Source organism: Neopsephotus bourkii, unplaced genomic scaffold, assembly GCF_033783945.1.
Source record: "Neopsephotus bourkii isolate Nb327-2 ecotype Australia unplaced genomic scaffold, CSIRO-AGI_Nbou_v1 NB_1358, whole genome shotgun sequence".
NCBI lineage: Eukaryota > Metazoa > Chordata > Aves > Psittaciformes > Psittacidae > Neopsephotus > Neopsephotus bourkii.
Window position 1 is genome coordinate 2946157 of NW_026901837.1, and position 25863 is coordinate 2972019.

The window sequence follows — 25863 nt, forward strand, 5'->3', positions numbered from 1 at the left end:
GTGCTCTCTGTGTGATGGCTGTTTCTTGGGACCTTTTTCTGAGCCTCACACAGTTTCCCAGATTGTCTCCTGCAGCACAGAAGTGCAATTTCTCAGGTATCTTTTGTTTTAGTTAACAGAGTTAACCCTGGTTATTTATCAGGAGGGGCACAAACTGTTAGATGCATGAGGAGTTTGCAAATGAGAAATACCATCACGCTGGTAATAGCAGGTTTGCATAGCTAGTAGATTTCTAAAGCTCACACCAAAGCTTATTGTTTTTAAACAGGGAACTACTTCGAAGGCAACCAAAACCATCTCACATAGTGCAGTCTTCACTTGCTATCTCCAATCTTTTCCTGTCTCTTTATAGTAGTCAGTCCTTGATATAGCATAAGCATCATAAAAACTTAATTTTCCCTGGATGCCGTTATGTTTAAATCAGAGTAAGTTAAAATGTTTAATAATTTACAATTGCGCATGCAGTATAATTGCATTTCTGTTTGGTTCTCTGTGGCTGGGTTTAAGACTCGGGCATTTACTAGAGCCCTCTGTATCATGGGGCATGTGTTGCTCTCAGTCTGCTTGCTGAGCTGCTGCTGGCATGAGATGGAGGTCCTGTTGGAGCCACAGGAGAGACCAGGGTTGGACCTTTTATTTTTTAATGTCCGCTTATCTTCTGAGGTTCAAGTCTGGGTTTTCCACCACTGACATGGAGGTTAGTGGTCAGGATCCCAGTGGGTGCTGCACAGCTGTGTCTGCACCCGCTGCCTGGGGTGCTGGGTGTAGGTTCTGCCTGCTTTGCTCCCACATGGCACCTACAAAGGCAGTCTGCTTTGAAGCTTGTTTGTGCTCACTTCTTGAACAATGTATGCTGTGCATGTTTGCTTTTCAGGATTTTAGTCAAGCAGAAAGGTAACTTGTGCACTTTATGCCAAAAGCAGGGGAAATGTTTTCCTAATGTTCGTAGTTGGACTCAGTAATGAGGTTAACTATTTAGTATCTATTAAAGGATGCTTTGAAGGAAGGATAAGGGCTTCAAAATTATTGTAGTTTAGGCATGCAGTGAAATGCGCTTCTGCTTTACTGAGAGGTGCATGGAAATTCTGGACAGCAAGAAATACAGAGGATCTTATAGTGAAATCTTTATCATGGATGATTTTGATATGTAGATTAATATGCAACAAATAATACATGTTCTGGTTTTTTAGCCAAGGTTATAATTCATCTAAGAGGCACAAATGAAGGTAAGATGAAAACTGGCTCTTTTCCTTTATTCTGACAACTTTTCGAACCTTTCTTCCATTTCAGTTCTTTGTTGGGCTCTCTCATAATGCCAGTGGAAAAATAGAAAAGGCTAGTGGGCTTAACCTCTGATTTTCATGGCATGCCACCTATTTATATATGGGGTGTTTTTCACCAATTCTGTATGTCTTCAGAGGAACAGTATTTCTAGCAGTAATACTGTGAGTCTCAGGAAAGGTACTTCCATATTTTTTCAGTTGAGAGGACAGTGCAATACTGCGGAGTGTATTACAGGCTTGGAATAGCCTTTATTACAATCACAAGTATTATAATTAATGCCATGACATGTGAATTATTTATTTTGCAATGCCAGTCACTCCAAGCATCCCCTGTTTCACTAAGCATAAAGACCAGTGTATTTTGTTGGACAGTGTCTTATCTAAGGGGGGGGGAGAGGGAGGCAAGAGCAGACTGCAGTGCTTCCTGTAACATACTGTTTATTTTCACTGCTTACCCAGGCTGACTTTCTGGCAAAAGCCCAGCTCCTACACCTGAGGAGCTCTGTGCTAAGCATGGTAGGTCTGACTAAAACGGTACAGCAGCACTGATTTTTTTTTTTTGCAGAGACTTCTTTCTGTAGGAAAGGGCAGCATGAAGGCTCTCTTCACCAGGATCACTAATGACAGGGCACAATAGCCTCACCTCTGCCTTATTAACACCATATTACGAATGTGTTTGATGGAGTGTCCATCAATAGCATTGCCAGCTTTCAATATGTAGCAGGAGGAGCAAGGTCTCCATTAAAGTCTTTACTCACGGGGTGGTGTGGTGAAGCTTGCACCTTCTCCAGGCTGGGCAGGTGGCCATGCCATGCTAGTGGAAGCTCACCCTGGAGGGAAGGCAGGCAGCGTTGATCCCACCAGCCCTGCCCCAAGGGCTCTGCTGTGGATAGATGGCTTCATCCTGTGGATAGGGCAGGAGACCTAGCCTGATCCTGTGGGTGGAGATTAGAGCCAGAGGCTGTTGAAGGAGCATACCAAATGAGTTTACATCCTGGCTGGGCACCTTGCTGGCTGGTGGCACCCTTTTGGGAAATGCTGGTGAGCCTCCCATCCTGACAGTCCCAGGCTATGCTTGTGGGCTGCTGTCTGCCCACCTCCAGGCTGACTTTCCTGCCCTCTGCAAACAGCTGATGCCACTGGACCACAGGTCTTTCTTCAGCCCAACCCATGGGCACAGCCTTTCCTCTGCATCCTCTGAGAGAGGCAAGCCTCAGCATCCTCCTTCCTCCTGCCTCAGCAGCCTGGGGAGTAAGCCCTTCAGGGGACTGGGGTACCAGCAAGGTGGTGGGTTACAGAGCCTGAGTCTGGCTGCTCAGGCACCCGTGGACACAGTGTGAGCACAGTTGGGTGCTTGTTGTGGCTCACACGCCTGCTTGTGTCCCTTGGGTCTGGGCTCTAATCCTGGCTGGAAATGTTAAATATTGACAGAGTTAATTCCCCACTGCTTCAGACTGCAGAAACTGGTCTCTGATAAGGCTGTGTTTAATAAGGATATTCTTGGTAAAGAGCTTTGTTGGCTAGACAGAGCTTTACCTTGCCCAGTTCTGCTGTCACAGGCAGGGAAGAGGAAGTCCCCTCCTAGTGCTCTCCCCTTGCAGCCTGGTGTTGCGATGGAGTAGGAGACACAGGGGGGATGATACCTCTTTTTTCTCCCCCCAAAATAGCCATAAAATACCTTTACACAGATGGCTGCAGGCAGCATGAGGAGCTAATGTACTGCTGCAGTAGGCCTAAACTCTTAGGCAAATGCCAAAAATAAAAGTAGCCTAACTTACTTTTACCACCTCACATAGCAGTTTCCAACCATATCAAGTGAAAAGTCTAGGTGGGTGTATAGTGCTTATAATCACTGAGTAATACGCATTACAGTAGTTGGGATGTTTGTTTTGTTCCTGACTACTGGTTTTAAAATGGGTTTGTTGAGGGCAGGAAAAATGATTTAAGTTTATATTGTCACCTAAGAGATAGGAGTGTGTTCCTGTTTTGGGGAGGAAGGCTGGAAATGTAAGTAATACTGCTTTTTTTTCTTCCCCTCCACTACAACTGCAAGTAGGCAGACAGTGAAAGTGCAGAATCCAGAGTGATTTCTGTAAGAGATGGTGTCTGTAAGAGTGGTTTCTGTGCCCGCAGACGCATAGAACACAAAAGTTTCTGACCCTATGCATGCTGCAAACAGTAGTGGTGTGATGCCAAGGCTGAGAAGGCTGCGGGAGGATGTTGCCAGTACGTGGGGAGGGATGGATTGAAAAGGCAAAGTCCAAGGCATTTATAGGCTCTAAAGTCAGAAACATACCAAACTCAGACCTAGAGGATGCGTAAGAGCTAGCATAAGGGGAATGCTGGTGCATCTGGAAGCGCTGGACAAAGAAAACCATGTTACCTTGCAGGCCTTTAGCCTTTGATGCGTTCATTTCAGTCACAGGGTGTTCAAGTTTAGCCAGGAGTTGGCAGACAGATGGACCGCGAGGCAGTTCACAGAGTGACTCAGTCTAGGCAAGCATGAAGAGTCATCTACATAAAGGTAACCTATTACAGTATTTTCACAGAAACTTCTTTTTGTTTTTTCCCTCCCTGGGTTTTCATGGTTTTGTGGTAATTCTTCAGGTTTCATTCAGGGTAGTTTTCCAGTTGATCCTTTGCTTCCTGCCTGCTCTGCCACCCACTCACACCTCCCCAGAATGGAGACACGAGGATTTGGTTTGCCTGACCTGTGGTCTTGCCTTTTTGAGGAGCAGTCAGGCGCAACTATTGGTCAATGTAAAATTTGTGGCAGCGTCCCTGTATTTCCTCATCACCTCCCCACAATCCTTTGTTGGCCGCAGTGGTTGTGCTTCCTTCTGTAAGCTTCATGGAGGACTAAGAAGCATCTGTGGTGTGTGATTTAAGGCACTTGTCTGGCTGCTTATTACTTGGTGTGACCCTGTTTCTGCTGTCAGGAAAACTCTTGAGGAACAACTGTTTCACTTGGCCTTGCTTTCTAGAAAGCTGTGGCTTTCAGTCTGCATTGTGGTGGTGGTGGTGGGCTTCTTCTAAATGAAGAAGGAAGGAAAAGCACTGTATCTATTCTTGCTGGATTTCACCAGAGGAAGGTGAGAAAATTTCTGCTCTAAATGAGGGTAGAGAGATTTCTCCTTTGGATTGAGGGTGATCAGTTTGTTATCTTGCCATTTGATGCCTGATAAATTGCTGTGGAAGCACCAGAGTGAGGAGCAAATGATCTTTTCAGAAATAAAAGAAATTGAAAAATGAAGGATTAAATAGTTTACTCTCTGAGGCTAAAATTACGGGTATTGAGTGCTTTGTCTGTTTTATTGGTAGGGAAACTTTTTATTTTTTGTTACAAGCTGTTCACTTGAGAAGGGCAAGAAGAAAGGCCATTTGGATGAATTACCATGTGTCTTGCTAGTACAAATTCCACTTCTGTACCTCTCTGCCTGCCTTCCTTTCTCCTCATTTTGGGCATGAGTGATGTGCACCCACTAACTTTGATAGGAACATCATGGTCTTGAAAAAGTTTCACCTTTTTCATATGCTATTATTATAATTTGGTTTATTTCTCTGGACACACAAAGATGAGAACAGCTTGCACAGAGCTTGAGATCTTAGCGATGAAAAGGGAGAAGCTAAAGGGAAAAGGTAACTTTGGGGAGAGAGGAGAAAATCGTCACAGTCTAACTTCAGATGCCTCTGTGCCTCCCACAAGTGATTAGGCAGTTTTGATCTGTGGTGCTCTGAAACAAGCCTGAGGTCTTAGGATGCCCTCAGGAGCCTCAGCTGCCAGCTTAGACATCCAAGATGCCTAAGTGGGGGTCATCCTGCTTTTCCTCACCCTCTGTCCCCTGCATGGTGCACATCTGGCGAAGATGGAGAGGGCATACGCCTTAGTATTGAAATGTTTACAGTAGGGCTCTTAGGTTGGTTTAATACTGAAGTAGTTTTAAAAACAACCAGGCAAGCAAGACAGTGGCTGCTGGTAAAGTGACTCTGGGAAGATGCCCCAGGAGGGGATTAAGATATGCTGAAGCTATTAGCTAGGAAGATCCTACCTCCTTAGCTCCTTAGTTTGTTTTGCCAGTGTTAAGAAGGAACAGATCAAAGGAACTGTAAACAGTTAAAAAAAACCTCTGCAGGCGGAAAGGAGCCACTTGCAGGAGCTGCTCCCTGGGAAATCTTGACTTAGCAGTTCCTAAAACATGTGGTGGTGCAGGACTGAGCAAGGAGAGACATATGTCCTCTTTTGTATGGATTTTAGAAAATACTGTGCTGCCTATCTTCTGTTGGTAGTAAACTGTATTTTGATACCAGAAAGCTGTTTCATGGGGCTTCAGGCCCCAGGGGTCCCCGAGTGCTGTCCTGAGGAGCTGCAGTCCCCAAGCCCTGGTGAATGCTTTTGGAGAAGGAGAAAGGATGCAGCAGTGCCAGGGAACGTATCTGTCGCTGCTTGCCAGTCTGTTGTGCACTGACCCCCTGCATGCAGGGGAAGCAGTAAATCTTTGCTGGCCTTTGAGGAGGAGGGTGTGATGGGACTTGGCAGGTAAGATCAGGCACCTTCCAGCCCTCCAGCAGCAATGCCACATGCTTTGCAGGAGGCAGTTATGGCTACTGGTACCAGCACAACCTTTAGCTCAAGGCATGTAGCTCAAGGAAGCCTGAGCTTTTTGAGCAGTCTGCTTTTCAGTCTGTCCTGCCTTCTCTGAGAGTTTTAAGAATCTACTTTTCCAGTGAACGAAAGTCTCAGTCTTTCCCCTTGTGCTTCCTTGCCTATCCCACTCCAGAAAAAGGAGTTGCTTGGCCTCGATGGCAAGACAGCCTGCCGTAAATCTCTGCAGGCCAGATGGTTTGTAATTTATTGCCCCCCTACCCCACCAGATATTTTCAGATTATTTGTGTTACTTGCTGGCTTGCCTTTTGCCGTCTGTTTTCCCCTTCTTTCCCTTCTAGCAAAGTGTTTATCCAAGGCCTTTCACACATGTAAGAAATTCTTCAATTCAGATACATCAGTTTCAAAGAAGTCCATCTCTTGCGCTTGGTATGGTTTGTCCCTCTTGACTTTGACTTCTCTGTAATAGGAAACTGTGTTGCAGAGGAATCTGTGGCTATTGGGTTGCCTACTGCGTCTGGTAGAAGTGTAATGTGAAGCAACAGCCTCTGAATTTCTGAGGCTTAAACCGTGTCCTTTCCTGGATCTCTCTTGCCACATGTCACTTCTTGTATGTGAAGTTGTTTATTTGGCAAGATGATGGCAGTCTGTGGCTTTTGCTATCTCTGCAGACGCATATGGTCCTGCTGATAGAAAGTCCTGTGTGTCTGCCTGAGATTTGCAGGTGGCAGTGGCATGTGCAGAAAGAAATGGGTGGAGTTGGCTGCACTGTACTGCACACAGGGCACTGCAGAGTCCCTGTCTGTGGGAACTGCTAGTCAGCTCTTATCGGTCACATCCCAATGCAGTGAGCTGTAGAAATCAAATTAGCAGACAAGTCAATTGCTTACGTCAGTCAGAAGTTTTGCACTGGGATGATGTGATAGTCCAGGGCCCCTTGCTGGGGAGTGTCTCTGGGTTTGATTATGAGGGTTGTAACAAAATGGAAACCTGACAGTGCAGTTTTGTTTCTCTTTTGCCTTTTTTACCTCCTTTCTTGCTCAAAACATTCTTTCTCACTGTCATTTGGGGCAAGCAAAGCAGAGAATTTGTCCTTGCTGTGAAAGCAGAGAAAGCTTTGCCCTGTTATTTTATAAAACAAGTTGTTGTGACATACCACTTGGTTCATTACATCACTCAGTCGTTCATTAGTCTGTCACTGTACAAGCATATTAAATGACAAGCTGAAAATCACAAGACAGTACAGTGGTCCATTGAAATTTGTAAAGGATATCGAATATTCAAAGTAAAGGATGTAAAAAGAAGCTGTTTGCTGTAAATACCGATACCTGTAGTTGCACAAGCATAATGAAGTGCTGTTCACTGCCAAGCAGCGGACGGCTGCTGACAAACACGAGGCTGTGGGAATCCCCACAGTTATTTATTTCCAGAGAACTGCTACTGCTTCAGCAAAAGGTCTCCTTCAGAAGCTCCAGCCTGTCATGTGAGTCTCTTCTCCTAAACAAACAACATGGGTAACTTGAAATTAGAGGCAAGATCAATTACTTTCAAGCTCTCAGTGGCACAAGGCATGGTGTTACTAATTTCTCAAGTACACTTGCAAAAGCAGTGGGCTCTGGCTTAACGTTTTTGGAGGGCTGTTACATTTTTCTGGTTTTTCCCTGTACTGCTTTCCCTGGATATTTAAGTCATATGTCATGATACCCGCTGGTAATTCTTAAGTTTCTTTTTATTAACTTCCCAAGGGCAGGCAGCAGTCAAACTAAGGTTTTAAGGGCAGGCCTTCTGAATAAAAGCTTCAGAGCTCACATCAGCTCTTTCAACAGTAAATCCCAAATTCAGTTTCAGCTTCATCCCACCATTTGGAAGGCTGACTAGCTGTATATTCAAAACCTAAAAGGTGGGGTGGAGTCTCCATTGGCTTTTAAGTGTGTTTTTCAGAAGGCTAATTATCTTCACTGCTAATAGGTACATGTTATTTCTGCTATGATTTTGGTTTCCAAATACTTGTGCCTTGTTAAGGCTTTGTCTGCTACTAATACAGTCCCCAGCCTCCTCTATCCAAATCTGTAATGAATTAGTTTCTGAGGCTTTTGTCTGTAGCGATTCTAAAAATAATTTCTTATTGGAATCCAATTGAATCCGAGGGAAGCGAGGTGATAATCAAATGATGTCACCCTCACTTCTTGCGCTGCATCTCGCTGCCTGCCAAAACTAGCAACTGTTGCTATGTACCCAGGGGAAGGTGATACTCCCAGCCTTTCCTTGGTGCTGGAAAGCACTCCTTTCTAGTGCTTGTCAGGCCCCTGAGACCTGATGACGTCTGTCCCAGGCTTTTCATTTTACCCTTACTTGTTGGGATAGCCATGGAGGAACATGAATTGTGTCCTGTGTGGTGTGTTGAATTCTTCCTCTTCCTGAAGAAGACCATTTCTCACAACCACTGCCGGTTTGGAGAACTGCTGTGGTTTAGCTTGTGAAGTGCGGTTCCTGAGCTGGGTGGTAATGTCTGTGAAAATCCATGCACTGGGACAATGGCATTACACCATGATGCTTCCCAGCCAGTTCAGTTCTTTTTTTTCAGTAGCACTCCTGGACACTTGGCTGATGGTGGGACTCTTCCCCCAGCTTTTCTCTGGATACTTCCAGAAGATCAAAAAAATCCCACCAGAACAGGAGGGCTCATTGTCACACAACACATGGTGCTCCAGAAGTTCTTCAGTAGCAGTCCCAATCCTGCTCTAGCAGCAGGTGGGTGATGTAGCAGGTTGCTCTTCTCTCTGATAAGAGTCAGCATGAACTGGGGATTTAGTACCTGGCAGATGCTGTTCAGCACATTGCAAGGTCCGGTTGTCAACAGGACCAGAGCTGTGATTTGTTTTATTTTTATCCCATGCTCTCCTAGTAAACGTGCTGTTGGGGTGTCCCAAATCTGCTGTTAATACAGCTTCTTACTGTTGGTGTGTGCTCACAAAAGGGTAAACGCTCCTCCTGACAAGCATGTGACAACTATTAATACTCACAGGCATTAGGCTCTGGCACTGTTACCTCTGTCCTGCTAGCACTGCTCCTCTGCAGAGCAGAGCGCTGGGCTTGCAGAGACCTCTCTGACATGCCCAGCATTGCGCTGACCTCCCTGGGTCCGTGCCTGGAACAGAGCAGGAACTCTGTACTCCCCTGTGCTGGCTGGCTGGTTTGCCTGGAGCTATGGGATGTTGTGCCCTCCTCTGTCTGTGCCAGCTGGCCCCTTCCTGGTGGGAGGGCAGCTGCAGGTACGGGGCTCTCCCAGGCCTGACTGTGTCCCCAGATGACTTCCACCCACCAAGGACTCTGGGCGTAAACCTGGGAGTGAAACAACTCAAGCGTTCATAGGGCCTTGGTTAGCACCAGCACGTCTTGGCAGCTGCTCCCTGCCCTGTCTGCATTTAAAAGGGATTGCTTACAGTTTTTTGTCTTCACTTTGCTACAGTTGTTATCTAAACTTCCAAAGTTCCGTCTTATGTGGTTTTGGGCAGTGTAAGGGTGCTGGATCACAGGCAGCCTGAGGTACAGTCACGGGTTTGTACAGGACTCCATTTTTAATATTAAGCACGCATGGTTGCAAACAGCACTGTGCCTGGTTCCAGCCATGTCCTAATTCTGGGGAGGGAGCAGGGGACGGAGAAGGGGCACAGCAAAAGAAAGCTCTCTGTGTTCACTGGCTGGTGTACCAGAATGATGAGGTAGGGTTGAAGAACTGAGGCATTTTATGTCATCATAATTCCCAAGGACTCTTTTCCAAGAAGGTACACTGTCCCAATAAATAGCAGCAGGCCAGAGATAACTGACATGTACGCGCTCATAAATGGTGAAGTTATTTAAAGTTATTGAAGTTATTTAGCCTTTTAGCAGGTTAAAAAAAAAAACCCAAAGTTATCTAGGTGGAAACAAGGAGAGGAGTAAAAATGGGCAGAGTACCAAACTGTGGCTCATTCAAAGTAGCTTGTGAAAGTATCTTGAGGTTGTCTTTCCTAAAAGTCTTTGAAATTCAAAGACCATGGACTCTTGCCTCTTGGGACATGGACCAATTCCTTCTCCTCCTCCTGGCAGGTACTGCCTAATAGCTGCCCTTTTTTTCCTCTTTTGAATACCCCTGAATCACAGAGCTTGCTCATTCTGCTTTTTCTCATTCCGGTCTAAAACCTTAAGGACAGTGTCAAAGTAGTGAAGAGGACAGCATGTACTGGATGCTAGAGCAAAGGAAGAGGGGTGGGCAGGAGGAAGAGATGACCCTGTCTCTAGGCTTCTGTCCTAATCCTGCAAACTTTTTCTCCAGTTCTGCAGAGGTCAGCCAGACTTCCTGCATGAACAGCAATTACTTGCTATTTAGCATCATGCTCTGATTATGCTTAAAGTAATCATAATAACATGGCTAGAGTTTGTGATAAGGCATGGATGGGGTGCTTTAAGCCAAATGAATGGAGAGGCTGCTGAAGACATGCGTGGAATTAATTAAATAGAAGTGTTGCGTGTTTGGCAAGCAGGGCTGAGTTAGGCCAAGGTCTGGAACTCAAAAAAGTGTCTCCCTAAAAAGAACATAGAAATGCAGTGCCACCAGTGTCCAGTGTGCACTCCCTGGCACTGGCCCCAAGGAGGAAGGTTAGTCCAAGAGCACATGATCTTTTCAAGGATTATCTGTCCAGGTGGCCCAGTTCCCTGTGTGCTGCTATCCCATGTGTCACTGCTATCAAATTGGGAGGCAAGCATTTTGAATCACCCTGTACTCCCGTTGCATTTGTGATTATGTTGTTGGCTCTTGAAGTGGGAACCATCTGGGACTTGGAGCTCCAGAGCAGCTCAACCAGTGAGGCCCAAAGGCATGGTCATTGCTCACAAGTGTGGCATTGCTCACAAGTGCTGGAGCAGCAGGAAGGAGGTGAAAACGGCCAGAAATTTCACCCTGTTGTGCTGGAGTGCCTTATGAGTACATTCAGGGTCTCCTAATACAGAGAAGGTCTGTCAGGTAACTGCATTTGGTTTCCTGGAAAATCAGCTTCATTCCTTGCTGTTCTACTGGACACGTGTTTTCTGTCATATGCCTATGTTAAGCTACTTCACTAAAATGCAACTTATGGGTAGCATGGAGTCCAAAGTGCCCAATAGTTCTACATTGGAAAAAAAGATGCTCCTTTGTGCCTATAGCTTTATGCTTTCTCCCCATCCTGACTGTAATTTCTTTTGACACACTCATTTAAGGGCAGTGGGGTGGGGGAACAACTCTTCAGCCTGAGTTAATAGGAGCCCAAGTGGTGCCTGCTCCTGCCCGTGCAGGCAGAGTGCCACAAGGGCAACAGCTGACATAGCTGGCAGCTGCTGCAGATGCAGGAGAAGTCAAGTACTCATCTGCTCTCTCACGCTGTCCTCCCCTTCTGTTGACAGCATTGCTGTTTGTCCTGCCGAATCCTTATGTGTCCATTGGTACCTGTCTGCTTGAAGGCCCAGAGTATGGTGAAAGGCTGGTCTCCTTCTTAGCCTCTTCCTTCTTATGTATGTGTCACAGGAGGAAAAAACCTAGACAGAAATAGGTTGTCCAGGGGTCATCCTGATGATGATGGCAACAATTCATAGCTGAAGCATTTGATTTGTTAACCTTATAAAAAGATGCCATTAAATACTGTATTTAGCTCCTCAGGGGAAGTAGCCTAGTTTCTTTTTCATTTTCCTTTTCTCATTCCTGTTTTAACATTAGTGACTCAGCTGTCACTGTGCTTTGGAAAGACCGTTGGGGTTATAGCTGTGATTGGATGGTACCAAGAACACATTTCTGCTGAAAATAATTATTATGGTGCGTTTTCATTGTAAAGGTCTGATGTAAAACTACTGGAAGCTTTCCATTAACTTTTGCAAGCTTAGAAACTTGCCTGTGAATGAAATTGGTAAGTTCTGTGTATCTCTTGTTTATCCTTCTCAACAAGTCAAAGTCTGTCAAAGACTGGTGCATGCTTAACCCTACAGACTGAGGACATTCCTGTTGAAGTCCACAAAGCATCTCACAGGGTATGCATTTAGATACCTGCAAAAGCTTTTACAGGTAAGAATCTCGCTTTGCAACAGGGCATATGGTCAGATCCTATGAACAGAAGGAGTTTCCACCAATTCTGGAAAAGAATCTGACTAGAGGCAGGTGTGAACTCCCCCATCTCCCTAATTTTTTCATTCTCTACTTTGCTAATCTTAACCAGAAAAGTATCCTGGTTCATTTCTGTTTTTCTGGCTATCCCATTTCCTCTAAACTTTAATCACAGAGAAAAAAAGAAGGAAAAAAAAAGGCATAGGGGTAGTGTATGTTAGCCTGTTCTGTGTTTTGCATATCAGCTCCTATTACAGAAATATTAGCAGACCTGTCATGATGTGCATACATGTTGCTCAGGGTACTTTGTAGTGGGTCCCTTTCCTTTCTCAGAAGGAGGGAAAATATCCCCATATGCATTTGCCCTCATCTGATCAGCTGCAACTTGAGTACTTGCTTCTTACGTACCTTTGTTATGAAAATGATACTTGGCATACCTAGGAGGCCTTGCATTCTTGAGTTATGAATACTGTGAAGTGTCGTAAGAAAAAGATGATGTACAAAGGCACAGTCATTCTTAACATCATCCCTTAAAATTGGCCTTGTGTCTTGAACATGTAGGTGTTCAAAATGGACTTACTTCAAGCAGTGTAGTTCCACTAACATAATTCAATGTTTTCTGCCTAAAAGCAGCATGTTACATGTGTCCATCCATCCCACCTGGGGTCTGGGACCAGTTTCTCTGAGAAGCAGAAATTCATCCCCCTGTCCGGTGCTGGAGACTGGACAGGTGGATGAATCCATCTGGAGGGATTGTGTGGCCATCTCGGTGTACATAAGGCTTCTGGAACTCCAAGGCACATAGATTTTGGTTCAGCAAGTCAACACTTACAATTTTCCAGAGCAGGGGATGGTGTCTGTGAAGTGACACCATCTCAGGGTACTGAGAGGTTGCCTCAGTGCTTGTCCTGAAGGGCAAGTAAGGCAAAGCTGGTTTGTGCTAGCAAATTAAACCGAAGCAAGTCTCTCAGTTGTATCTTCTGTGCATCTTTATTGAATTGAAGCTTCTTTGTTTGCCTGTTGAGGCTGTAAACTTCCAGATGCAAGTGTCTTTTACTTCTGCAATCCTTCCCATAATGGGAGCTCCACCAGACTGCAACCTACAGTGCAGGTAATTCTTGTCCTAGTACCTGGTGATGACTGTGGCTATTGGTACAGTCAGGGTTCTCAAAACCATCACCCTGTGGCTCTGCAGTTGTCTCTGAAAAACACCCCAGTCTGAGTGATACAAGGGCCTCACCGTGGCCTGAATGTTGGCTTCAGGAGGGATTACTCATGTGAACAGGTTCAAACCAGGAACATGAAAAAGCTCCTCCACTCATCAGTCTGCTATTTGGGCTCTGGTGTTGGGGTGGGGTGCTAACACAGCATCATGAAATGCCAAAGCATTTTGATGCAGCCTAGCTTTAGGCCCAACGTTTAGCACTTACTATTGTGATTGTGTTGATGGCAGTGATTTTAGTTTCTCAGATTAGGTAAATAGCTTAAAAAGTAAAAACAAACAAACAAAACCCCAAAAAAACAACTTGACTTTCATACCTGTGCATTTACCTGGGTTGTGAGGTTTCTGGGATGGTGCTGTTGCATGTGAAACAGGAATGTCCTGCTTGCTGTAGCAAGGGGCTGATTCACTGGCAGCATAGTAGGTGTCATCTTCCCTTTTGTCAGCTCCTCAGGTATATTTTACCCTTGCAGTAAACAGAAAATTGATTTTTAAAAATCCAGTAAAACCAGTAACATGCAAATCATGCCTGACCTGGAGCTGCCCAGGCTGGGTAAGGAGAGGTAAATTTTAGGGCTGTAAAAAAGCTTTTCTCCATGGGGTGGGGGGGGAGGGGTGGGGGGGTAATAAAAATCAAATGCTGTCAACTTGGAGGTTGCAGCCAGGACATCACACTGTGGGAACTACAGCCGTGTGCCTCAGCAGGTGAGTCTGTGGGTAGGGCAGGTTTTGGGGTTGGGTGTCACAGAATCAAAGAATGGTTTCGGTTGGAAGGGATCTTAAAAATCATGTAGTTCCAACCCCACTGCCATGGGCAGGGACACTTGCCACTAGACCAGGTTGCTCAAAGCCCCATCAAACCTGGCCTTGAACACTGCCAGGGATGGAGCAGCCACAGCTTCTCTGGGCAACACGTTCTACACTTATAGTGAAGAATTTCTTCCTTATATCTAATATCAATCTCCCATCTGTGAGTTAAAGCAATTTCCCCTTGTCCTATCACTACATGCTCTTGTAAAAAGTCCCTCTCCAGATTTATCATTGGCCCCTTTAGGCACTGGAAAGCTCCCCAGAGCCTCCTCTTCTCCAGCCTGAACAAGCCAAACCTCTCTCAGCCTGTCTTCATAGGAGAGGTGCTCCAGCCCTTGGACCATCTTTGTGGCTTTCTCTGGACTTGCTCCATGAGGTCCACATCCTTCTTATGTTGGGGGCTCCAGAGCCTGGATGAAGTGCTCCGGGTGGAGTTTCGCAAGAGCAGAGGGAGAGAATCACCTCCCTTGACCTGCTGGCAGCAGTTCCTCTGATGCAGCCCAGGACGTGGTTGGCTTTCTGGCAGGCTCACATTACCAGGTCATGTTGAGATTCTCATCGACCAACGCCCCCAAGTCCTTCTCCTCAGCGCTGCTCTCAATTAATTCTCTGCCCAATGTGTATTTGTGCCTGGGATTGCCCCGGCCCAGCTGTAGAACCTTGCACTTGGCCTTGTTCAAATTCATGAGGTTTGCACAGGCCCACCTCTCAAGCGTGTCAAGGTCCCTCTGGGTGGCATCCCTTCCCTCCGGCGTGTTGACAGCACCACACAGCTTGGTGTCATCAGCATACTTGCTGAGGGTGCACTTGATCCCAATGTCCGTGACCCAGCACAATGCGCCTGTGGAAGTGAGGTTCAAGACTGGGCTGAAGAAAGACTCCTGCAGTAAGGCCACCTCCCTACTGTTCATATAAAAATGGCGAGGAGATGGATGTTTTTGTCCACCCTTGTCATCTGGCACAGTATGAACTTGATTTACGTATACAGAAAGCAAGTCTGCATGATTTTTCAAATACGTTCTTAAATGCAGTGTTTAAAGTCTGTTTCCCAGTGCAGAGGGAAAACACAGGAAATTGTACGACACTGAGAGGCTAGGGAGGACCCATGTGTTCTTAGGATGAAAGCAGAATGAGCGTTGGAGTACATCGAAAGGAAAACTGATCACTTTCTGCTTTCAACAGGCATTAATATTTTAAAGCTGCCAGTTTTGAAGAGTGTGCAGGTATTTATTGGTAGTGCCACAGCTACCCAGTCCTGAGTCTTGAAGGAGGAGATACCTGTTTTTCAAGTTGTTCTGTTTGCTTGTCCCTTGTCTCCTAATTCACACCCTGTCCACACCAACACTGCGCTAACTCTGTGACTATCTGGAGTTGCAGTTGTGTGTTTCTACACAGGCTGCCCTTCCCATGAGGCTCCCAAGGGGTTTTTTCCCCTAAAAGCCATTGGGTCAGACCCACCGAGAGTCATACTTAGGTGTGTCTATGGCTTCCCCTGGTGCTCGGATGCATGGACCAGGGCCCGTCCCTTTGCCACGTCATCTGCCAACTGAAGTGCATCGTATTTTCAAATGCACTTTTTAAGCAGATAGTATCTTCAGGTTCAATAACAAACTAATTATGTGCTTAAAATAGCACAGGCGAGGGGTCCTGTTTCAGATTAGTCTACATAGCAGAAATGCCGAGGGCTGTTCTGGAGATTGCTTGAAGGCTTCCTTGCGAGAAGGTCTCAGGTGCCTGTGCCTGCTGTTGAAGAGCTTGCTCAGGCCTGATCAAACTCAGTCAGGCGACAACGTATCAGATCTATTCCTCTCATCAGTCACACGTCAGCCATAACTGTCACCAGATTTGCAATTTAATGTGCGCAGCTCAACACTTCCAATTAATCCAGCCTGGGTATTTAACAATCTATTATTTCAGAGCTAGCACTTCACTGAGCCACGTGCGAGGCAGCCCTGCACTTCAGTAAGGCAGGAGCCCTGGGAGGCTGTCTTCATGCACACAGATTTTACTCTTTCCCTGCCACTGTGTGCTGGAAGTTATTGCTGGTCTGGTTGCCTTTCACAGGCTTAGGAAGTGTTAAAAAAAAAATCAACACGTGACCATGAAAAAATGTCAAAAAATGAAGATTATAATAGGTGATTCAGCAATGAGAGGCTTCTGTGATCTTCCATGGGAAGCTACTATTTTTAGTGAATTATTATAAGCTGTAGCATCACTCACATTTATTTTTAAAGGCATGAAAGAACGCCCATATGTGTTTCTAAATAGTCGAGGTATAGTAACGGCCATATGCTGAGAATGAGCAAAAATAAAGCACTCTGGTTTCCACACCGCTGCGTGAGGGTTGTGCTGGGATCTGTGCATCTAAGAAACGAAAAACTAGAGGGTTTTTTATTTTTTTTTCTTCTAGTTGTTCTTTCTAGCAAAACAAACCCCAAGCCTTGGGGGTGAAAGTCTGCCTCGCAGTAAAACTGCATTGTTTTCATTGAGGTCTAACTGGGTGACCACTGAGGTTTGTGAGGACTCTTCCAGTAGCTTCAGCAGCTGGTGGACTGGGGCTGTGCTGACAGTGGTAGCTGGTTTTATGACACTTAGTGTACATATATTTGGGTTGATTAGTTGCGTGTGCCTCTACTTCTTGTGGGGCTCTGTGGCATGGAGGAGGAGAAATGCAGCAATGATGTGCTGAAAGGGCTCCACAAATAGAGTGGCGTCATTTCCAAAGTTCCTATGGTGGAAAAGCTTCAAAGGCTGGGGCTTGCCACTAAGAAAAATATAAAAGAAATAAAGGTGCTGGTGACACCGCTCCTGAACAGAAATGAAAACTGTTTTGATCTGAGTCTGCAAAGCCCCAGCCATGTGTGTCTATCGCAGCCTTTTTGAATGCAACTCCTTGGGTTTAAGTTAAGTAAGGGGCAACATCTTCCACTTTCTCACTGTGTTTGTGTCCCAGTCAAACCTGCACTGAGGTGCCTTGGGATTTTCACAAATCAGCACCTTGCAAGAGCCATACCTTAAAGTAAATGCCTGCTGATAATTAAGTTGAATCCTTTGATGGCAATCAGCTGTGTTCTTCCATTTTGGGCAGCTGTGAGATGAAGTGTGTGGAAGGGAGTAAAAAAAGCAGCTCTTGACAAGGTGTCTTTAGCAGCCTCCTGATGTTGATGCTTGCTTCCTGATTCCCAAATCCTGTTTTAACATGGAAAAGCATAGGTATAGCATGCAAAGGCAACACTTCATATTTTAAGGAGCTTCCTATAGCAAATAGTGCCTGGGGTACCTGTCTCCTGATGCTGGGAGGAGCTGCTGAAGAGACCAACTTTATTCTTGCTCCGCAGATGCATTAGTTTAAAGTATCAGCATTTTCTTCGTTCTCTGCTTCCTGTCTCACAAACACCCAGTGGAAAAAAATATATGACAACCATCATGCTCTGCTTGCAGCAAAACAAATGTTATTTATTAGAGTCCTCCTGCGGTCAGAGGATATCTGACTGTAAAATAACTGGAGATTTTTCTGCTAACTGGAAGCGTGATGCTCTGAGACAATTTCCAGGCAGTGTATATTTTCAGCTAAGTTTTATTTGCGTCAGTGTAGTGAATTGCAATATCACTGTTTGCAAAGAGTGAGGCAGCAGTTGTTTTAGCTAGAATTAATTTTTAAGGTTGCTTTTCTCTAATTGAAAATTTGATTAAGTTGTAACTCAGTTCCCATAGCTCTATGCACCGAGATGTTTTTCTTTTCGAACGGGAGAGCATGAACTTCCTTGGCAGGCACGTGGCTCACATACTGTCCTTGTGGCAAGGAGCAGCTGGGGCAGTGGGGAGTGAGGCACATGTTGTTAGGGAGGGCTTGTTTTCCCCGTGCTAATCACCTTCTCCTGTTGTAATTTGGCACGGCATGGCGCCCTGTGTGTAGGATGGAGGCAGATCAGCGGATTGCTTTCCTATCTGAGCCAGCACATTTCAGAGGATAAATCTTTGCCGCACTTCGTGTTCTCCCAGGGAGCTTTAATATCCCTCAAGGCTTTCTGCACTTCCTAGGGATTGGGAACGATGGGCAGAGACGGAGGCAGAGAGCTAATTGCAGCGAGGGCCTCTTCTAGCCTTTCCCCTACCACCAAGGTCAGCAATACTTCTTTGAAGACAGGATGAGGAGGGGAATCCACAGAGCCACCCACCCTTCAGATGCTGAGCTGACTTTTTCTCCCTAAATCTGTAGGGATATTTTTCCCCCTTTTCCTGCAGGAGGGCATGCTTGAGTAGGGCTGAGCCTGTGTCACCCTGCTTATCCTTTCCAGGGCTATGAGGACAGTAGCCTTTGCCAGCCAGGTATGAAGGGATGTACCCTGCCAGGACCCTAGTGCACTCTCGCTGCCTGCTTCTGCTGTATATCTGGTGGGATTTGTGGGAACTGCCTTGGGAACTTGCAGATGATACCAAACATCAAGTATCAAAAACATTTGGGTGTCAGGAATGATTTCTTTTTCTGTGTGTCATTTGCTTAATGCTCCCCTCCCAACTTCCATAACTTTGAAAGAATACAACAACCTGGAATACATAATATTTGGTTTTATATGGAAAACATGTATATTGATACAACATGGATGGATGGATGGATGGATATTGTGGGAGGACTTTCCTTACGATTTAGTTCTTGCTTTTACTCTTGTGCATCTCTAGAGCACCCTTACTACTTTATGAAATTACATATATTTTTCTAGTTTGCAAAAACTCATGGGTAAGAGGTGGCAATTCTGAGACCTTTTGGGTTGAGGATTTCAGAGTTCCTTGAGAAGAGTAGCACTGCACCCTTACAGAGCTAGGCAGAAAATGACTTCATGGAACCAACAGATTGGTACTTCCTAAAGATCTCCTTGCATAGACTCACAAATCCCTTTCACCAGAAATTCCTACATATGTGCGCACAATTGGCAACTTTAATTATTTGGAGTCACTATTTTCTTGATTACTTGCAGTTGAATCTCACTGGGGACTTTAAAGCAAACAAAGTGTAAAACTGGTAGTTGAAGCAAATTTTGAGTTACTTCATGAGAAGGCACTGGTCTGGACGGGTGGGCGAAATATGCTAGGATTATTCACAGCCTCCTGTTTTAGCAATAGCTGAATGCAGAGAAAGTAGTTTGTTTCATTTTGCTTTTCTTAAAGAAATAAACTTTAGTGGAGGCCCTCTGTAGGGGTGTTCACCCCAGAGGAGATCTGTGCTACAGCATTTTGAGCAAGGTGACATAGGCTGGAGACTGAAATTCAAGGTACAAGCAGAGCCATGGGGAAGAAGGGCTCCCCACAGTCACTGGAGGTTGATGAACTGGAGTTATTTTCATGGCTTCTTTTCAGTGGTGTTAGATCTGATGTCTGTCTGTATTGTGTGGCCAACAGACAACTTCGTATGGTGAAATCAGAACATTAAATATGTTAATACAGTATAAAATAAAGTGTAATTCTCTCAAGTGAGCATTAGCAGCATTTATGGGTCTGCAGATAGCATTTGTTTTTCTCCCGTCATGTCCTGGTATCCCACTTGTTAAAATAAACAACTGCTTTTGATTTATAGCCTTAACTTTACAGTTTAGGAGCCTGTACCTGAAATAACGAATTAGCTACTCACTAGAAAACACTGAAATAAAAACAGACCAGTGTGTAACTTGGACTCGGCAGCCACCAGCTGCACCTCATCTTGCTAATCTTTAGGCTTGCCTTTTTTTTTTAATGTGAGGGCTTTTAAGAGTTAAGTTACACAACTCTTTTTATTTTTAAAGCGAGTGGATTCCTTGTTGCGTTGTTGAGGATGATAAATTGATACCACATGTTGCTCCCAGACAAAAAAGACTCTGTACTGCAGTGGAAGCACTTGCAGCTGGTGTCTGAGTTAATGGACGGGCTCCACAAGGTAAACATGGCTTGGAAGAGGCTGAAGCAGGCTCGGGAAAGAGGAATTTTCTCCATTTTAAAGGCTCAAGCAGTTGCTGCTGTTGCCTGACCGGTGCTGAGTGTTGAAATAATGTGCAGTCCTGTCCTCCCCGGGAGACTTGTTCAAATGTTTATACCGAATGAGGTATATGGCATTTTGGCAATGTTGGAGTGTCCTCTCTGGGAGTTTACCCATTTTCAGTCATATCAGAATATCAAGGGAGACACGTGTAATTAGGACATGGTAGTTGATTTTATTTATTTCATTTCTGTGAGCAAAATGTGGCTGTTTCCATTGAGGAGCATTAACTGAGCAAAATGTGGTGCAGTGGGCCAACATTTGTGAAAGCTGAGAGCATGGCCCTGAGTTTGGGCAAGCTGCTGCCACCCCTCGTGTTGCTGCCCTGGCTACGAGTGGGCACCCACCCCACTGCACCCCCTCTCCTGAAACCATTGGCCTAAGCCATGCAGGGTAGTAGCACTGCTTCCCTGTGGCACTAAGCCACCCTCTGCTCACACAACACCTGCCCTGCCTCGTGTATTCCTTGGCCCTAGGTCTTCCTCATCTCCACGGCTGGTCATTCTTCCCTGCGGGACCACTTCCCCAGGCGACTGGGACCCAGCTGGGCTGGGCTCACTGCCATATGGGATGCTCTTGATCTTATCTGCAGGAACCTTGGGCTTCTGGCTCTTAGCAGAGCACACAGCATTCTTCAAGTCCAGTATAAATAGTAACACTAATAAGGGGAGGAGCTCATTGTATTTCTTTTCTACTCTGCTCTTGTACAGTCCATATGTTGTATCCATCAGTGGTATCTGAGCTCTTTCCAAGGTGTCTGCAGCCTGGCTAGCATCTGTCCCATCTACATATGGTCTCCAGGGCAGATGATGGAAGTTCCTTTATAGATCTTTTAAAGTTTCTCATTCCATTTTGGCATGGAAAAATGTGTTATGTTTCCATTATCATGGCCTAATCTCTCCCACTCATAAGTCAAAGACAAATCCTCATTAATTTGATCAGCAGCAGGTTCAAATGATTAACTGTATTTTCATAAGATGTATTTTCTTTGCTTCCCCACCTCCTTTATGGTTTATTGCGTGGTCATATATTACTAATGTATGTGGTTGTGAGTGAAGATTGTCCCGTGATATTTTCCTATAATTTAAGCAGATGGGAACATTATTTGACAGCTCCGAAACCAGGTAGAGAATACAGTTATTTCCATCCTATGCAGCCTGGTAGCACAGCACAACAGCCTTTACTAATGTGAGTTGTCAGTCTTGGTGACTCCTGTAGCAAAACTCGCATGTGAAAGGATAATAGGATCCAGCCCTAATTTGATTTGGCAGAGCATCCACCACAAGGAGAAACCAAGAAACTCAGATACTGTTGCTGAAGAGGTTAGCGGAGGAGGTTACGTGAAAGAAGTGGGTTTTAAGGCAGTGTTTGAACAGAGGGTGGAGATAGGGTACACAAAAATAAATTGGCCCATAATTATGCTTAAGGAAACAATCTTCCTACAGAAGAAAAGTAAAGAAAAACAGAAGCTGGAGTGTAAGTAGCATATTGCTTAATGTAAAGGAAAACAAACTGCTCAGATTTTTTATAACCACCAATTTTCAATGCAGAAGTATTATTACATTATTGTTTGAGCAATACCAATGCTGAGCAAAAAGATATAATAAGAAGAAAATTACACTTGTGCCTACACGTATCCACACATGCAGGACCCCTCATCCCGAAAGGTGCCTCAGTCTCACAGTTTTACCATTTAGGACTTTTCATGGGTTTAGACTAAATAGTTTCATGCTATGGCTACCACCAGCACAAATAAGCCATTTTATGATGAGAACTGTTAGCTGCTGGCACTTTGGCTGAGTGTTTTTATATCTGAAGCTATGTAGCACACTGTGTATGCCACCTTGGGTGTTTCTTTTCTGTGTTTTCTAAGATTTTTGTCATGAGGAGTCACAGTGCTGTGTATTCTTATACCCAGCATTTGTAGGTGGGGAGCAGCATGGTTTGCATAGCTCTTGTAGCCATGTGTAGTGGTCTAGCTCTGGGTGTCCTCATCCCGTCGATGGCTCTTTATGAGAAGAGATCCCCAGGCAGATGTTCTCACAAGTGGTTGTCCATGAAAGTCCTGGGGGATGAATGTGAGAGCTACCTGCACTGATGTGGTACAAGCTGGAGCATCAACATTTATATTTATTTAAAAAATAGCAGTTCTCCTGCCAGTTGGGAAAAACGTGAGCAAGTAGGCAGTGGCGCCTGCTTATTAGAATTTAGAAACAGACTGTTGCCAGACTCAAAATGTAGTTAAAATGTCATGAGTTAAATAATAAAAATCTCTTTCCTTCCTTAGACTGAAGAACTATTATGCTGCAACTCAATCCACTATGTTTTGATGGTATGAAAGTCCCTTAGAAAAGGACAAGTTTATAGCTGAGGCACTGACTCAAACTCCTCTCGAGTATGTCTGCAAAGTCTGGTCTGCTGTTTTGTGCAAATTGTTTAAAACATAACAGTTGCTATTTTGAACCGTGGTTCATATGATTTCTCTTTTCATTAAGTGATAATCACAACCGCGTCTGCTGTCTGCGTGTGAGAAGAACTTCAGGCGTGTTTTCCATTTCACAATCTGACAAAAACCACAACACTTAACAGGGAGAAAAAAAGGCATTTTATACTGAAAGGAATTGTTTAAAAAAGCTGGGCTGTATTACTTTATACATCAAACGTGTCTCCAGTTCGCTTATGTCAAACATCCGTTTATACCAAGGATGCAAATGTCAAGATGCTCGTGAATAATTTGTTGATTGATTCATTCTTTCCCCATTTAACTCTGGAATTTTTTCAGTACTTTGTAAATGAAGGACACTTACTCTGGATGGTTTGATTATGCTATGGTCCTATGGACTTTGTGTTTTTAAAGCTCTCTGGTAGAACAAATGTAATTTTTCGCCTCTTCATAGATATACCTGGTAATTGCCAAAATTTAAGAAAAAAGAACTCATGTGACTTTTTAAACTTGAACATCTTTAACCTGGAGGAATAGCCTATCTGTTTTGTCAAAGGAATGTGGGATAGCTCCAAAAATCTTTGGACTTGCACATGAAAGAAAATAGAACCCAAACCAGGAAGCATTCTCACTAACAAATACTACTTGCCTGTCCTTTCTTTTAGCCATATTTTAAGCCCAAGATCAGCAGGATTTTCGTGCCAGTTATTTTGGTCTAAATCTGGAGTTTTTTCACTAGGGTACCGTGCGCTGGTTTTCTTGGTCTCTTTTCTCATTCTGACGTGATATCGTCGTTTTGAGCCAGCGTAGGCTTTGGATGGTAGCTGTTGCTGACTCGTGCAAGCAGGTAATAGGCAAGAGCAGGCGGTGCACGGGCCCCCTCAGAAGTACTGTATTTTGTAGCATCCTGTACTGTGCGGGGTATCCAACTGCGTACATCAGCTTTACACAGCTCCGTTATCTAACAACTTACAGGGACAGGGATATCGTCGTGTACCGTGTCACATCTTGTTTTGGAGACTATGAGGATAATATAGCGAGGGGACAGCTGGCCAGCTACTGCAGTACAGGCATAATTCTGGTGCCTCTAATCAAGAGAGAAAGTACAGCTTAGTCATGCACAGAGTGCCTGTGGGAGAGGAGCAACAGCACTTGCAGTTTCCTCAAGAATTATTATAACAAATACACAACACATGCCCATGAAGAATTAAAAAGACATTTGCAAAGGCTGTGATGAGTGTAACTATCCCTCCAGTCAGATCTTTGCAGTGCCTATGCAGTTTTTATTTCAAGGAACTGATGGCAAGATAGTATAGAGAGAGGTCTGTCCTGAGTCAAAAGTAAGGGAGAAACATCTCCTTGCTAACAGGACTGGAGCTCCTGAGTGGAGGAGTGGAGTTGCCATGCTTCTTTCCTTAGGATGCAGCTTTTGGGAGTGTAGAGATGGACACCAGGAGTGCACAGGTAGTGCAATCATGGGGCTTATTTACAGCAGCATGCTGGCATGCTGCAGTCACCCTCCAGTCTTTCCATATTCACCACCCAGGAAACCCATAGTGATGCCCAAGAGGGTCTGATGTTTTTATTCATGTTGCTGTTTTCATGTGATGTTGGTTTAATGGTTGAGATTTGGGCAGCAAAAGAAGTGGGGTGCCAGTCTTGACATTTTGTTTTGTTCCTTTCCCGCAGAATTCTATCCGGCACAACTTGTCACTCCACAGCCGATTTGTCAGGGTGCAAAATGAAGGCACCGGGAAAAGCTCTTGGTGGATGATCAACCCAGATGGTGGAAAAGGTGGCAAGGCACCCAGAAGACGCGCTGTGTCAATGGACAACAGCAACAAGTACACAAAGAGCAGAGGGCGAGCGGCTAAGAAAAAGGCAGCCCTGCAGACCGCCCAGGAGACGAGTGAGGACAGCCCTTCTCAGCTCTCCAAGTGGCCAGGGAGTCCCACCTCCCGCAGCAGCGATGAGCTGGATGCATGGACAGATTTTCGCTCCCGTACAAATTCCAATGCCAGTACGATCAGCGGCCGCTTGTCACCAATTTTGGCAAGCACCGAACTAGATGATGTCCAAGATGATGATGCTCCGCTTTCTCCCATGCTATACAGTAGTCCATCAAGCTTGTCCCCTTCAGTAAACAAACCATGTACTGTGGAATTGCCTAGGTTGACTGATATGGCTGGGACAATGAATTTGAATGATGGACTGACAGATAACCTCATGGATGATCTCTTAGACAATATAACACTTCCTCCCTCCCAGCAGTCACCCACAGGAGGGATGATGCAGAGAAGCTCCAGTTTTCCTTATGGTTCCAAAGGTTCAGGGCTGGGTTCCCCATCAAGTAGTTTCAACAACGCCGTGTTCGGGCCGTCGTCCCTGAATTCCCTCCGCCAGTCGCCCATGCAGACCATTCAGGAGAACAAGCAGGCCACCTTCTCTTCCATTTCTCATTACAACAACCAGACACTGCAGGATCTCCTCGCCTCCGATGCACTTAGTCACAGCGATGTCATGATGACACAGTCTGACCCACTCATGTCACAGGCCAGCACAGCTGTGTCCGCCCAGAATTCCCGCAGGAATATAATGCTCCGCAACGACCCCATGATGTCGTTTGCCGCACAGTCCAGCCAGGGCGGTCTGGTCAATCAGAGCCTGCCCCACCACCAGCACCAGTCTCACAACTCATCTCTTAGTGGCAGCCGTGCCTTGTCAAGTTCCATCAGTAACATAGGCTTGAGTGATTCTAACAGCTTGGGATCTACCAAACATCAGCAGTCACCTGTCAGCCAGTCTATGCAAACACTTTCGGACCCGCTCTCAGGCTCCTCTTTGTACTCCTCTAGCATGAACCTCCCAGTAATGGGACACGAGAAATTCCCAAGTGACTTGGACCTGGATATTTTCAATGGGAGCCTGGAGTGTGACATGGAGTCCATTATCCGCAGTGAACTCATGGATGCAGATGGGCTGGACTTTAACTTTGATTCCCTCATCTCGGCTCAGAACGTTGTCAGTCTGAATGTGGGGAACTTCACTGGTGCTAAACAGGCTTCATCACAGAGTTGGGTACCAGGCTGAAGGATCTTTGAGAACAGGGAAAATGGGCAAACAGGTCAGTGCCCCATAGATGTGGCAAAATAATTGGTTCCTTAGTTTTATTGGAGTTTGCACCAAACCCTTAATAATTAGTGCACACTAATAATATTAATTTGGCTTTTGATGGCTTGCTGTGTGTTGGTATGCAACAGAAACAACCAAGAAACATTTGGAGGTGTGGAGGGAAATGATGCTAAGCTATAAAAGCTGTTCAGCTGCAACACTGTCAGCACGCATCTGATGCTTTGCGTCCTTCCTAATTTAGGCATGAGAAATGG

The 25863-nt window shown here is 45.2% G+C and overlaps 1 protein-coding gene across 3 annotated transcripts in view; it reads left to right on the forward strand.

Annotated features, from left to right (window-relative positions):
• FOXO3 (forkhead box O3) overlaps positions 1–25863 on the forward strand; it is a 94024-nt gene that overhangs the window by 52057 nt on the left and 16104 nt on the right. For 2 of the 3 annotated variants that reach the window (XM_061366770.1, XM_061366769.1), the window contains exon 2: positions 24167–25601. In XM_061366770.1, the coding sequence (XP_061222754.1) occupies positions 24167–25567 (1401 nt within the window). In that variant the 3' untranslated portion in view covers positions 25568–25601. Of the gene's footprint in view, positions 1–18700; positions 19936–24166; positions 25602–25863 lie in introns of those variants that run through there. The other variant, XM_061366771.1, reaches the window with a different exon arrangement.